This window comes from Biomphalaria glabrata, chromosome 1 (assembly GCF_947242115.1).
Source record: "Biomphalaria glabrata chromosome 1, xgBioGlab47.1, whole genome shotgun sequence".
NCBI classification, from domain to species: domain Eukaryota; kingdom Metazoa; phylum Mollusca; class Gastropoda; family Planorbidae; genus Biomphalaria; species Biomphalaria glabrata.
The window spans coordinates 88,613,041-88,627,812 of record NC_074711.1 but is presented as its reverse complement, the minus strand read 5'-3'; the positions used below and the strand labels follow the sequence as shown (position 1 = coordinate 88,627,812).

Below are 14,772 nucleotides of genomic sequence, written 5' to 3'. Positions count from 1 at the left end.
ACCGGTCTATAAAGTTCTGAGCATGCTATAAGCATGAAAGTAGCGCTATATAAAAGCTATAATTTAATTTTTAATTTAATTAGCTTTCTTTTGTTTTAGGCCCACGTATTTCGAATGTTCCTTCACAGTTAAGGGTTTTACATCATAGCCGAAATCTCCTTCAGCGCGGCGGCGGGCAGGGTTCAAGATGACATACATAGCCTACCACACTACCAGGTAGCCATCCGTGCGTTATTTATTCTGTCGACGTTTACTCAAGTAACGTCTGTGATATATAAGATAAGAAATTCTTAAGAATTGTGTAAAACCAAATCTAAAGTCAGGTCAGGAAGGGCTAGTCCTCACGTAGGCTAATGCATGCCCTGCAGAGAAACTCTTCTATTTGGCTTAGTGCCTCGTAGCTCCAATACATGTAAAGTGACACTACATCTTATCTTATCTTATATTATATAATACAGACGTTACTTCAAAAAAGAAGATGATTACGTCCTACGCGTCATGCATTATTAGTCATGCATATTAACCAATGACTTAAATTCTGCCAAGTCACTGGTTTTCCTGGCTAGCTCAGGCAACCCATTCCATGAATAGCACTAGGGAAGAAGGAGTATTTGTACAAATTTGTCCTAGCATATGTGCCTTTATCTTTGTGTCTTTCAGAGTATTTTATTAAATTTTGTTTTTGTATTTGAAGATTATGGTTTAGTGTTTTATGTATGATTGCTACTTTACTTTTGAGCCATCTGTCCTGAAGGCTTTGTAAATTTAGTGATTTTACTAAAGGTGTTACTCTAGTCAAATGTGAATATTCGTTTGTTATGAATCTCACTGCTCTATTTTGTGTCTGTTCCAGTTTCTTAATGTTTTCTTGAGTTGAGGGGTCCCAAACGGAGGATGCATATTCTATTATTGGCCTAACCAAGGTTAAATAACATTTTAGTTTTATGTTCTTATTTGATTTATAGATATTTCTTTTAATAAATCCTAATGCTTTGTTTGATTTTTTTGTAGTTTCATCAATATGTGGATTCCATGACAGTTTTTCATTTATTATAAAACCTAGGTATTTTGCGTTTTTAGTCTGTGTTACTGGTTTGCCATGAATGAGATAAGTGGAAAAAAATTGTTTTAGTTTTTTTTTTGTTACTCTTAACAACTGACATTTTTCTGGGTGGAAAGACATGCTCCAATTTGATTCCCATTTCTGTAATTCATCTAATTCTTTTTGTAAAATATCTGTGGCTTGTGTCGTTTTTATTGTTCTATATTTTATGCAATCGTGTGCAAATAATCTGACTTTTGTTCCTGAACTAATGCAATTTGGTAAATCATTTATGTAAATTAAAAATAGTAGTGGACCCAGGACTGTTCCTTGAGGTACACCTGAGTTTACTACAGATACGTTACAATGCGAACACCCTTGCAAGAGACATTTTCATCAAAATTGTTTACCATATAGAAATAAATAAATAAATGTTTATTCATAATTTTTAAATTTAAAAAAAAAGTAATTTTGAATAGCTTTTTCTTTTTACTTGCATCTATAGTATCTTTTAAGGAAAATGGATATAATGACAATAAATGTAGGCCTACTGTAGCTATTCGACCCTAAAACAGCTAGTATTTATTTAAAAGTGCAATAACCATATAAAACACACAAGCTGACAGCGCCAGCCTACATGTAACTCTCGTTAAAAAAAAATAAATGTCTACATAGATCTAGACAAGGAAGATTAATCTTTTTTATTTGTAACATAGTCAACAATATCTGCCTCTGGTTCTGGTTCATTTAGATTCTAGATTAGCTGATAGATACGAAAACAAAAAATAACTAGAGATCTAGATCTAAACTCGAACCCTAAAGTCTTTTATCTTTATATCTAGATAAGTAGAATCTAGATATTCTTATTTAATTTACTAATCAAGTCTCTGTAGACTTCTTCTTAGAGTAGACGTCCTAGCCTAAGACGTACGTTCTACTCAGTCTTAAAGTCTACTGACTTATGAAGTGAAGACTTATCATCTTTCTTATGATTATCTGTGATTATGTGACTACATAATCTGAGTACATACTGTAACATACCGTGAGAAGTAGTTCACAAGTACTAATAACTAATATAATACTACTACTACTAGTAATACTATTACTAGTCATGTACTAGATTCTAGATCTAGACTTCCTAACTGAACTCTAGACTACTCTATTCTCTAACTCTAGAGACAAAGTCAGTATTCAACGTTCGCTTCAAGTAGGCCTACTAGGAGTGTAGACTCACTTAAGACTGTACTGTTACTGTAATTCACTGAGTGTGAGAGTCATTCACACAGTAATCACATGAGACACCCACTCTGCAGTATTTCATTGCAGTGTAATTTGGCAATCAACAGTCACCACTGACAAACGAGTTTATTACAATAAAGAAATGGCTTCATGTAAAGTGTGCTGGACTTGTAGGGGGCTTTTTCTTAATGATGTTTCAGAAACAGAAATTTCAGCTCATATAAAAACCTGTAGACCAGCAAAAAATAACTTATTAGAAACTTCAGAACCTATTGAATATTTTGTTTGTGACAAATCTGACTTTTATACTCTCGGTGCTATAAAAGATACTTTGAGAAAACACGCCAGGAAGATCTTTTCTAACCTTCATATTCAAAAAGTGCTACCACATCCTTTGATTAAGACACTTTTGAGTCTGTGTGTATCAGATAGACCAATAAAACATGGTAAAGTTATTACAGAGAGGCCAGCTGCTAATAAAAATGCTCATCATCCAAAGTACATTGATGTTCAAATTAACGGAAAAGTGGACAAAGAGTGTCAAACCACAATTCACACCCATGATACTCCAAATTTGTTGAATTCATCGTTGAGACAACCAGATTTGCACCATGAATCTGTAGTTAATGATAAATTAGATAACTTGGGCACTGTTCAAAGTAATTCTGTTCGAAATACATTAACTTCTCCCTGTGCCGACAAGCTTTCCTATGTTGTTATGACTGGAAATAATTCACAAGATGGACTGATCAAACTAGCAATACAATGTGATGTGGTGAAAGAGGATTTGCTGTCTCTTTATGTCTGCAAGCTCTGCACACACAAATCCAAGTCTGACCAGCTGATGCTGAGACATTTGAAGTCTCATAATGATGGCCAGATGTTTGTGTGTTCTGAATGTAATTACAGTACGATCTGGCGCAAAGACTGGAAAATTCATTCACAGCATCATCAGAATAAAAAATTGAAGTGTCCTGTTTGTGTTGCAGAATTCACAGAGAAAGATGATTTCAGTTTGCATTTAACAACTTGTCATTCAATGTCAGGTAATTAACAATTTACCTTATTATTTTATGTATGTATTTCTTTGCTGTGAATACATTAAAAGTCTTCTAAAGTAATTTGATAGATTTAGTTAAAATTCTCTCTTTCGCCTGGTAAATTTTAAAAATATTGTACCTATTTCTTTCAGAAACACAAAAATACAAATGTATTGAGTGCAATTACCAGGCTAAATCATTAACATCTTTTAAAGAACACAGAAGAAAACATACAGGTATAGTATCTGTACAGAACTTGTCAACTATTCAACTTAAAAACAGGAATTATTATATATTGTTTTTGTTATTTATGGGGGAGGACATAACAATGAAAAGTAAGTTAAGTTAGGAAAGCAAATATGCTGTTTTTCAAATTTTTAAATTCATACAGTTTCTTACCTGTGCTTTGTGGCTGCCTGGTCATATGGTATGCACCGCAGACTCTCATTCCATAGTATCTCAAGGTCCCAGATTTGAACCCTGCACCCTGCTGTCCCCTGTTATATCTTGTGTGAGTGTTGGACTAGGATGTAATTATTTTCAAAATCTGAAGGAACATCCAAAAATATATAAAACAAGGATACATTTCTTAATACTTTTCCAAATATTGTTTCTGTACCAAAAAAAAAAATACAACCCTGGTCTGTGTCTGTTGGTAAAACTTTTTAGTAAATACAACTTAATATTTATATTATATATAAATAAAAGCTCAGAATGAGTTGAGAAACATTGTCAAACATAGTAACTAACCTTATCTCTACAAACTACTTGAAAATATTTGTTTTACAAATTTCACATTTAAAAATAATTTCATATTTGTTTTTTTCTCTAGGTGAAGTTTTCAAATGCCCCCACCAAGGCTGCACTTTTCAGTCCATGTATGGAAGGTCTTTACAAAAGCACTTGAAGCAAAAACATTCTTTGGAGAAAACTAAAACATGCCACGTCTGTGGCTTTCAAACCAAACATGCTTCTTCGCTGTCCAAGCATATGATGCTTCACAGTGAATTCAAGCCGTACAAATGCTCCCAATGTACTTTCACTGGTCTTTACCCCTCGGAAGTTATTTTGCATGCCAAAAGAAAACACTTGAAGCAGAAAATGTTTTCCTGTCCTACATGCTCATTTCAGACGAGTTATCCGTGGGCAATTCAAAAGCACATTACTTTGCATGATGGGAAAAAGGGCTATGTCTGTTCAGTGTGTGGCGATGGTATGTACACTTTGCAGAAAGCCAAGAAGCATATGATGAACAGTCATGGCTGTGAAAATTATGAAATTTTGAGTGAGCCCTTGTTGAAGAAAGTGAAACCAAGTGATTATGAAATAAAATACAAACAGAATGTTGACCTAGATAGTATGGAGTTGGTGGTTCCAAATGATACTATTCTCAATGAATCAGCTAACAAGAAAAAGGAGAACGTTGAACTCAATAAGTCAAAAGTTGATGAACAATTTTTGGACTCTGTGTCTCAAACTATGAATCAAGACACCGTTACTACCGACACCAACCAGTTTTCTGGTGGCGCTGCCTCGAGCAAGGGAGGTAATCCAATGCTGTGTGCAACAGCCAACAATCTCATGGATGTGGATAACAGTTTGACAGAGGACTCGTTGTTTGATTTAATGTCAGACTTCCCAAGGCCACCAACCCTCAACAGATGTCAGTCAGCCAGCACCTTGATGTTTGCCTCATTTTCACCTCATCTTATCGACAGACCTTTGACTCCTGATTTCTTTACCGACAGCCCATCTGTAGGTTCATTCTTTCCAACCTTTTCATCGAAGCACATCGAAACTGACACATTAAATCTTGGTAACTTTGAAAGCGCATCCCATCAGCTGTCCGTGCCACCTAGTACCAACAATCATTTATCGTCATTAAGGGGGCCCCAAACACTATCCCCCATGTTGCCTTCCTTTGCCAGTTCTCCTGGAACAGGAACCCTTGCATCTATGAGTGCTGGTAGATTAAATGCGTCTCCTGCTCATGACCCCGCTTGCATGGATATAATGATCCCAAATGCTGTTCTAGCCAATATGTCCCAGCTGAATGACCACAACTCTTCTGCTGGAAAGAATGGGAAAATGGATGTGATGTCAAAGTCTGCATTTACTTCTCTTGGGGAGTCTTACTCTCCAGAGATAGAGGCAGCAATAGCTGGCATACCATTGTCAGAAGAGTGTCAGACCAACTCTTGCCTCATAGAGGAATCTCCTTTCCCTACTAACACAGTTTTAAAAAGTAACATGTTTAATTTATAACAGTTTACTTTAGTATTTGGGGGTGCAGTGGCTGAGTGGTTAATCACTTGTCTTCCAAACTTGGGGTCCTGGATTCAAATCTCTGTGAAGACTGGGATTTTCAATTTAGGTACTTTAAAGGTGATCCTGAGTCCACCCAACTCTAACCTGTTACCTGACTTGAGCAGGGGAAGTAAAGGTGTTAAGCAGTTGTGCTGGTCTCATGACACCCTGCTCGTTAACCGGTGGTCAAAGAAATAGATGACCTCAACGTCATCTGCCCTAGAGATTGCAAGGTCTGAAGGGGGAATTCTACTTTAGTATTTAGGCTCAAAATTATTTTAGTTGCTGTTACAAACCTTACCAAAGAGATGGTTAACATATTTCTTTCACCATACGAAACAATTTTTTTTAACCTTCGAATTGGATGAGAACAAACTTTGCTTAAAGCAAACGTACTTAATTCTTAGGCAGATCAAGATTATGAGTTGCCAGCGTCTTTCATTCTGTTCAGCTAGTCTTCTGTCGATTAATTATCCACTCCATAAAATGTATTGATGTCGCATTACTGTTTTCGAGCAAAAAAAGAAGTGCTTTCTTCTACATAGATTTAAATGTCAAAATAGAAAAACGCTAGTATATATACTATTTCTTTTCAACTGGAGCTTGTAAAATTGGTTAAGAAGTGATGTTTATGTGGTTTGTTCTGTAATGTTTAAGCGTCAGGCTCTATGGAGCTTTTTTTTAAGTGCCAGGCTCTATGGAGCTATGTCTTAGCATCATACCAGTGCTCTATGGAGCTTGAAGTATTATTTATGTATTTGTTTTAGCTTTGTTTAAGTGTTGTGCACTGTAGAAATACAGAGTGTACATTGCTGAAGTATTATTTTGTAATATTTTGTTTAATTGGGCAATGTGGAGGGCCAAGTGGTAAAGCACTTAGCATCCAAACCATTAGGTATTGGGTTTGAATCTTTATACAAATTTGAACTTTGGGATTTTAGGATGCCTCTGAGTTCACCCAAATCTAATAGATACTTGACATGTGTTGGGGAAAGTATAGGTTGTTGGTTGTGCTGGTCACATGACACCCTCATTAACCATAGAAACAGATTACCTTTACATTATCTGCTCAGTAGATTGCAAGGTATGAAAGTGGCACTTATTTTGTTTAAAATTGATTTGATTTTTGATTTGAGGCACATCGGCACAATTTAGGCCATGTCGTGCGTTTAAAATTGTATCCCATCTCATAGTGTAGTAATTAGTATGTAAACAAATTGGCTATCACCCTTTTTTAGTTTTTAAAACTAAATTGAAAGAAAAAAAAAAAAGTGTTTACCTGTGTGTAAGTTTATATTGGATATTGAGATTGTTAAAACAGTTTAAAATAAACAATAAATTGTTGATCCCCTCCCCTCTCTTTTGGATATTGAGATTGTTAAAACAGTTTAAAATAAACAATAACTTGTTGACACCAAATATTATTTCTTAATGGAGGTTTCGTGACCGGAGCTTCCATTAAGGAAAAGTAGTTAAGAATATTCCAAGAATAAAATCAAGTATTTCTGAAAACAGCATGGTTATGTACTTTAAAAAGAGTTACATTCTCAAAAGCTTCCAAAGTCGTTCTAATTATAACCTTGGTTTGGCTGATGTGCAACCCTGAAGTGTTATTAAAAAAAACAACTAATATATACCGGTACCAATACATATCTATGCATCTTTTTTCAATTCTATTATTAATGGTCATTTTTTCAGACGATAAAATAATGAGGTTCCTGTTTCATTATTTAAAAAGACTAGTAATTTTTATATTTGAGGAGCATATTAATTTATATTATCTTCTTTTTTTGCAACAAGACTATATGTTGTGTATTTATGTTCTTGTTGTGAGATTCAAGACTATATGTTGTGTATTTATGTTCTTGTTGTGTGTTGTGAGATTCAAGACTATATGTTGTGTATTTATGTACTTGTTGTGTGTTGTGAGCTGTTCTTATGTGTCAAAATGTCTTGGTGTCCAGGTCAGATTGTGTGTGTGTGTATGTGTGTACTGTGTTATCCTGAACTGTTTTGTCATTCTTGTTCAATAAAGCCTAGGATCAAGACATGTCTTCTTGTAGAGTTTCATTAGGATACTACACTATACTATATAAAATCCATTATGACAAGATTCCAATGATGAAGCACATTGAAGTCTTTTTAATAATTCTGGGTTGTGACACATTTATAACTTTCTCCTCAAACTTGTTTCTCAATGCAGTTAGTTGCTTTCTGTTATTTGTAATGCAGTGTTCACCTTCACCTATCCCTTAGACTGTTGGATCCCCACAAATGAACTGTCAACTGTCTTTCTCCATTACTCTGTAACTGTTCCTTTAAGGGAACACTTTGCACTTTCTGAGAATTTAGCGGAACATTTTGATTACTTTTTAGGTTGGATTATTTCCTGCATTCCTCATTAATCTTCAGACTCGAAGACAAGCTTTAGTATTATTTCCTATTTATTTCAATAAAAAGATAATAATAATTGAAACCCACTCTATTTCCACATATTAGACTATGATAAAATTCAGACATAAGCTTTAGAAAAATTAAGGTTTCATCACTTTGATGATATTGATTCTTTGAAGAGCATAACTACTTGGTATCAGGTATAATACTTAAAAGATGAGTACCAATATCTTGTGTCCAGCCTATACCATGTCTTTGTTTCAACATAATAAGAAAATGCTGCTTCGCACAATTAGCTTGAAGCAAACGGAAGTAGAACAAATATCTTTTGTTTTAAAATATTGTGGTACTCTTCAGACAAACTTGACTAGAAATCATTAAATGGTTGATCTTTGTATCAAAATATAGCAGTTCAAAGTTCATTAGAGATGTCATAGAATTTTTTCGGTTGCAGAGCTAATAAAATCTATTTTCTGTTCTGCATTTACTGCGAAATTGATGTGTAGACCTAGTTAAGTACTCTTATAGTTCGCAGGACACCTATTCAGGCCTCGTGGAACCCTAACAAAACACAGTTTGGGAAACACTGTTCTATAACATCTCTATTCCATAGCTAGGATTCTTCTCTCTAATTCTGCAGTCAGTATCGAAGATGAAGTGTTATATTAAGTTAATTATCAGCGACATCTAACCCTAAAAGATGTCTTCATGCTATTGCAGAGGAATAGCTTACAAGTTAAAAGCATTTTCTTTATTAAATTTAAATTATGGTTTGTAAAATCATCATTTGCAGGCACATAATCTCACAGCAGCTTATTAAGAAATGGTTTACAATAAATGGAATTGAAGATTTGTATATTTACTTTTTTTTCATTATTGTAATAATAAGGCTTGTCTTCGAGTCTGAAGATTAGTGAGGAATGCAATATTTCCCATGGCTGCACATTAAGAAATGGTTTACAATAAATGGAATTGAAGATTTGTATATTTACTTTTTTTTCATTATTGTAATAATAAGGCTTGACTTCGAGTCCGCAGATTAGTGAGGAATGCAGTAATTCCAATGGCTGCACAGCCCCAGCTGCGATCTACATATTTTGCCACATCCAGGGCAAGCATAACCATTGTCCACAGGTGGTCGATTTAGATTTTCTTTTTGACGTCTGTCCTCGGCAGCAGATTTTCTTTATTGTAAGGAGTAACAAAGCCCCATTAATAAATATAGTGTTTTTATTTTATAACAATGCATACAAGATAACCAGAAAATAAACATAGGTAAAGAAACTTAAAAAGAAATACGTATTTACCTCATAAACATATTATGTAATGAAAAACCCAAACATCATCATAAAAACTGCTCACAATTCTACATTCTAGAAACAAGCAGACAACACAAAACACACAGGCAACAGAACTATCACAGGTCACTGTGAGACAAGGGGGAATAAACAGCTACTTTTTCTAAATGGTTCTTGAATTTCCCTGCTATACTTGAAACTGAAACGGAAAAAAAAAATTAAAAATTAAAAAGCTTGAAAATGAATTAGTACATAAACATAATTATGAAATATTTTATGTTTGTAGAGGGGAAATAATTAGACGAAACAGTGCAAGAGACACACTAAAATATAAGCTTTCTTGGTTAGAATAGCTTCTCTTTCTTTCTAGTACAGCACTTTCAACAGCAGTGCCCCGCCTTTTTTATTCTGGGGTCCATATAATTATTGAAACACACATCATGTGTGTAAATCATCATTGATGTATAAGTCATCAACAGTCTAGTAGAAAGTGGTCTCTGGGGCTTCATTATGCACTTTGGGCCGAAATGGCTGAAACTGACATTTAAGTGATAAAAAAACATCTGGATCTATGTTTTAGGAGTCAGTTATAGAGATAGGTGCGAACAAGGAAATGCTATGCTAAACGGAGAGTTGACCGTTTAATTAGGTTGTGACAGAGCATTGCATGAGATTTGCAGTATGTTCTCCGACAAAATAAATTATGCATACCAAGAGTTGCGATGACAAGGAATCTGATATGAGGAAAGCGCAAACAGGGACGTCCTCATATAACTTGGTGCCACGCTTTCATGGAGGACCCCAGAGCTGTGGACACCAGGTGGGAAGAGTCTTCGGACATTGGCAGTGACAGATTTTTGTGTAGACAGCTTGCCACCCAATGTGCCAAACGACGCAGGCGGATCTAAGTCTAAGTAAGTAACACACATGACATGCAGCCTATTCAAAGTATTACATCATGGATAATGAAGGCACAGAAGGGGAGGGGGGAGCTAATAGTTGAAATATATCTTGCGACAACACTACTCTCTTTTGTTCCTTCTTAAATGACTGTAAAAGCAACTTTAACTTCAGCTAACAATGTTCACTACTACTCAAATGATGTATCAGGGTTAAAAGTAAATATGGGCATGACTTCTGTGCTACAAGATGACCTAGTGCTTCATGCTTCAGCACCGCCCCATATAAAGAATAACATACTTGAATTTTTCTCTAGCTTGTACTCGTCTTTCTGTAAGCTCTTCCCATCTCTCTGAGAATCCTGAAATAAAGGGAAACAGTGATTGAAGCGTAACACAAGTCGCTAATACATTGTTTAATAGTCTTCTAAACAATAAGCAGGAATCACGGAGGCAAGAGGTTAAGTGCTTGGCTTCTGAACCTGGGGTCCTGGGTTTGAATCTCAGTGAAGACTGGAATTTTTAATTTTGAGATTTTTTAGGTGCGGTAGGTGGTTGTGCTGGCCACTTGACACCTTACTCGTTAAATGTTGGCCAAAGAAATAGATGACCTAAACATCATCTGCCCTATAAATCACAAGGTCTAAAAGGGTAACTTTTTTTTTTTTTTACTAAACAATGGGCAGCATTATAGAAAGTAAATGAACATGGTACTTAAGAGTTGTAAAAACAAGCAGTAAATAACTGTTACAACTTTCTATGTAATTCTATGGAAACTAAATCAACTAGTTTCACACCACTGTCAAGTTGACCTCAGGTCCTGCTGTAACTATGAAAACATCAAATAACTCATTGACATAGACAAGTCTTATTATCTCTTTATAACATCACACATTGCCAACTGTCGTCACTCAAACTTACATACTTACACAAATTCAACTGTGACAGTAATGTAGTACTCACCTTGACATCAACCTCTGTGATAGCAACTAGTGGGCCTGTAAGCTCCAATTTAAAGTCTTGAAAAAATAAATAGGAAGGGATGCTTCTTTCCACTGTGCACATAACAGAATTTCCACCATCCATAATCTCTAAACTAATTGTCCATGCCTTGGGAGAGAGAACAAACCAAAATGAATGAAAGTTATGCATTTAATTTTAAAAAATTCATAACACATTTCAAATTAGTGCTTGACTAATTTTGATTATTATCACCCTCCAAAGTTTTTTACAGTTTAATATTAACTTAGTTCTAATACTAATAGTGATCAAGTAATCAAAAGATGCAAAAGGGAGGGGGGGGGATTAGGCATAGAATGCATATAAAAAGGGAAAATATTGAAAAGCATGCTCTTGGATGGTTGCCTGGTCGTGTTGTGTACACTCTACTGCCGTTCAGTTGTTTCAATGGTAAGGGGTTCATACCTGCCCGCTGCCATCCCCAGCCGTCCTGCAGGAGGTTTGGACTAGGATCTAGATTATCTTCAACTCTGAAGGAACATGCAAAACGTTTTACAAACCATTGGGGGAAGAGAAAGTCTGGGAAACCCAAGTAAGCACGGAGGAGATCAGCGAAGCAAAGATGCAAGAATGGAGGGAAATTGCTCAGAACAGAGTTTGATGGCAATGTATTGTTGAGAGTCAAAAGGAATTACGTAAATTGTATTTTAGGCCTACCATCCATCAATGACAAATTTATTGGCCACATAACCCTAAAGTTTTGTATTTAAAAAAAAAAAATTCTTTTACTTTATAGCTTTGATAAAAGTGGAGGCGATGTGGCTGAGTGGTAAAGCACTTGGCTTCGGAACTGTGGGTTCTGGGATTTTTAATTTTATTTTTAATTTTGGGATCTCTGGGCCCCTCTGAGTCCACCCAGCTCTAATGGGTACCTGACATTAGCCAGGTGGTTGGTCGTTGTGCTGGCCACATGACACCCTCGTTAACCATGGGCCATAGAAACAGATGTCCTTTACTTCATCTGGCCCATAGATCTCAAGGTCTGAAAGGGGAACTTTTGATAAAAGTATCTGACTGATATTAACTATGAAACACTCAGCACAAAGCAAGATCAATGCTGAGAAGACTGTACAAGAAAAAGAACTTTGGAGAAAACTGGATGCTAGAAACTTCTATGCCTGGCATATGAACTGACTATAATACCCCATTATTCTAATTAATTATAATTACCCAAGCCAATTTTATGAACTATACTGTGGTGTTAAAGTAAGCTTAAGCTGTACATTATTTGTCAAAGCTTACCTCATGTGTCCCTCCTTGAGCTGTGTAAGTAAACTTGCACAAATAATTTTTCTGAATGGGAAAAAAAAAGAAGAAATGTATTGGTACTTGCTAGCAGGGTGTGATTAAAATTAAATAAAAATAAAACAAAATCAGAAAAGAATGCTTATACTAATAAAATAAATAAAAATGGCTGTAAAGCTGTGCTAGTAAACAAGATTTATGGACAGGGGTACGGTAGTTTTCTTCAGTGTTGTATATGGGGATTGCATGATAGATTTTCATTTATTATAATACCTAGGTTATTGGAATTTTAAGTCTGAGTGAGTAACTGGTTTACCATTAATAAGATTTTAAGTAGCTTTTTTTAATTAATTTTTTTTTTACTTTTTGAAAAGTTGGTACTTTTCTGTGTAGAAAAATATGCACCAATGTCCCATTTCTGTAATTCCTCTAATTCTCTTTGTAAAATTTCAACATTTATTTATCTCTATTTATAAGGAAATCTTGAATGCAATGGAGTGATGCACCAGAAATGCCAATGCAAAATTTTTCTTCAAAAAGCTATAGTGGTGAACTTAGTGAAAATACCTGAATGCTAAATAAGATGGCTTCTATGGATGCTCATTGAAAATTGTGTAATTAGACCAATTATAAGAGTTTTCAAATTACCTACATTTCTGATTAAGTAAGGACATACTACATTATATCTAAAGGTGTTTTATGATGTTGCAACATATTATAAATATGTTTTAGCATTTGATATGGAATTATAATATATTATGTGAAGCTGATCTGTGGTTCCCTGGATTAGATGTATCTCCTTTTTTTAAATTGGGGAGTCACTTCAGCTTGGCACTCTCACTTGATTTATGGGGGCAAACAAATCAACCAGCTTAGAGACCAGGATCCACCTCTTCAAAAAAATCATAGTCCCAAAATGCTTGCATAAAGGTTGAATGAGGTGGTGACTGAGCATCATATGGGATTCACAGGATGCGTCCTTGGACAGGATGAGGCACATATGCCATGGTCATCCACATATGGCTGATATGGCATAAAATCTGTGGGCACCAGCTGGGAAGAGACTGTGGAAGCCAACTATCACTGATCTCAGTGGAAAGAGCTTGCAGCTTTATGCACCAAATGGCATGGGAGGACTTCACTCAAAGTAAGTATATTATATGTTGACTAAACAATAAGTAATAATTGAGTATATAAGTAAATAAATATTATTATTAAATGATTAATTCTTTAATATATAGATCTAGTGGTGACTAGTAGTCTAAATCTAGATCTTTAATTTTACTCTCTACACTGACTACAGTTTACACTCAGAATACAGCACTCCATATTATAATATAAATGCTTAGAACTACTAGAATCTTATGTCTATTGTCCTTATTGATCTACAAGACTGCATCATCTAGAACCTAGATTAGTAGATATAGTTATAGACTAATATAGATTAGCTTTAGAATAGATAGATTAAAGTAAAGCAAATTCTAGATCTGTACCACTGTTACAATAAAAGTATCATCATTATATCATCATATCATATGTACTTAGGACTTAGACTTAGAATATACACGGTATTATAAATTATAGTATAGACAATAGAGTATAAATCTATAAGACTCTATTATATTAATATATTATAATATATAGAGTCTACTATAAGTATATTAACTATATTGTGACAATATTGTCTATAATAGTCTATATGATTATATCTAGAGCTCTAGACCTAGATCTATAACTATTACTAGTATTAGTATTAATAGTATAAAACTATTTATTAAATTTATAGATTCTAAATATAAATAGAATAACATTACATTTTCAGGGGAAAACAAAAGGGCCCTAAGCCTAAAAAAAAAAAGGGGGGGGGGTGAGTTGTTTTTTTTTTACTCAGAACTTAATTTGCTTAGGGCTTAGACTTACCAGTTCGTATTGAACACTTAAAGTCCCAGCACCTGGTTTAACATAAAATGTATCATCCACTCGTTCGTCACCATAAACAAGCACAAACAAAAGACACACAAAAGCATGCAACAGTGACGCCATGTTATGAAGATCAAAATATAAGCATTGGCAGTGATGACAGACTAGATTTAGAGTCTATATATCTAGATCTTGATTTTGTTGTATACTTTTGTTACACAAATATAAACAGCTCCATGACCTAGAATAAGCGTACGTGTCGTCCAATCCAGTGTGTCCAACCCAACAACACTAACAACCAATCGTGTAGTTTAAAAATGTACACATCGACATCACCAATAAGTTGGCCTTTTAGTTAGATTTAGAGA

General features: G+C 34.8%; 2 protein-coding genes across 2 annotated transcripts; one reads left to right on the top strand and one right to left on the bottom strand.

Moving 5' to 3' along the window:
- Nucleotides 1–1,713: 1,713 nt before the first annotated feature.
- On the top strand, nucleotides 1,714–7,676 carry LOC106075744 (uncharacterized). The gene is made up of 3 exons (XM_013236637.2): nucleotides 1,714–3,327; nucleotides 3,474–3,557; nucleotides 4,154–7,676. Exons 1-3 carry the CDS (start codon nucleotides 2,424–2,426, stop codon nucleotides 5,584–5,586), a joined length of 2,421 nt encoding a protein of 806 aa, XP_013092091.2. The 5' UTR covers nucleotides 1,714–2,423; the 3' UTR covers nucleotides 5,587–7,676.
- Nucleotides 7,677–9,234: 1,558 nt separating this feature from the next.
- Nucleotides 9,235–14,695, bottom strand: LOC106065011 (myeloid-derived growth factor-like). Its single transcript, XM_013223730.2, has 5 exons — nucleotides 14,405–14,695; nucleotides 12,482–12,532; nucleotides 11,183–11,329; nucleotides 10,521–10,581; nucleotides 9,235–9,519 (listed from the first exon to the last, which is right to left on the bottom strand). Exons 1-5 carry the CDS (start codon nucleotides 14,525–14,527, stop codon nucleotides 9,440–9,442), a joined length of 462 nt encoding a protein of 153 aa, XP_013079184.2. The 5' UTR covers nucleotides 14,528–14,695; the 3' UTR covers nucleotides 9,235–9,439.
- Nucleotides 14,696–14,772: the final 77 nt, after the last annotated feature.

Excerpts from the sequence above, each read along its gene's own strand:
- LOC106075744 (XM_013236637.2), top strand. The coding sequence starts at position 2,424 with ATGGCTTCATGTAAAGTGTGCTGGACTTGTAGGGGGCTTTTTCTTAAT. Across the intron at positions 3,328-3,473 it reads AACTTGTCATTCAATGTCAG|AAACACAAAAATACAAATGT; the intron begins GTAATTAACAAT and ends TATTTCTTTCAG. Across the intron at positions 3,558-4,153 it reads ACACAGAAGAAAACATACAG|GTGAAGTTTTCAAATGCCCC; the intron begins GTATAGTATCTG and ends TTTTTTCTCTAG.
- LOC106065011 (XM_013223730.2), bottom strand. The coding sequence starts at position 14,527 with ATGGCGTCACTGTTGCATGCTTTTGTGTGTCTTTTGTTTGTGCTTGTT. Across the intron at positions 10,582-11,182 it reads TCACAGAGGTTGATGTCAAG|GATTCTCAGAGAGATGGGAA; the intron begins GTGAGTACTACA and ends CCTTTATTTCAG. Across the intron at positions 9,520-10,520 it reads CAAGCTAGAGAAAAATTCAA|TTTCAAGTATAGCAGGGAAA; the intron begins GTATGTTATTCT and ends TTTCCGTTTCAG.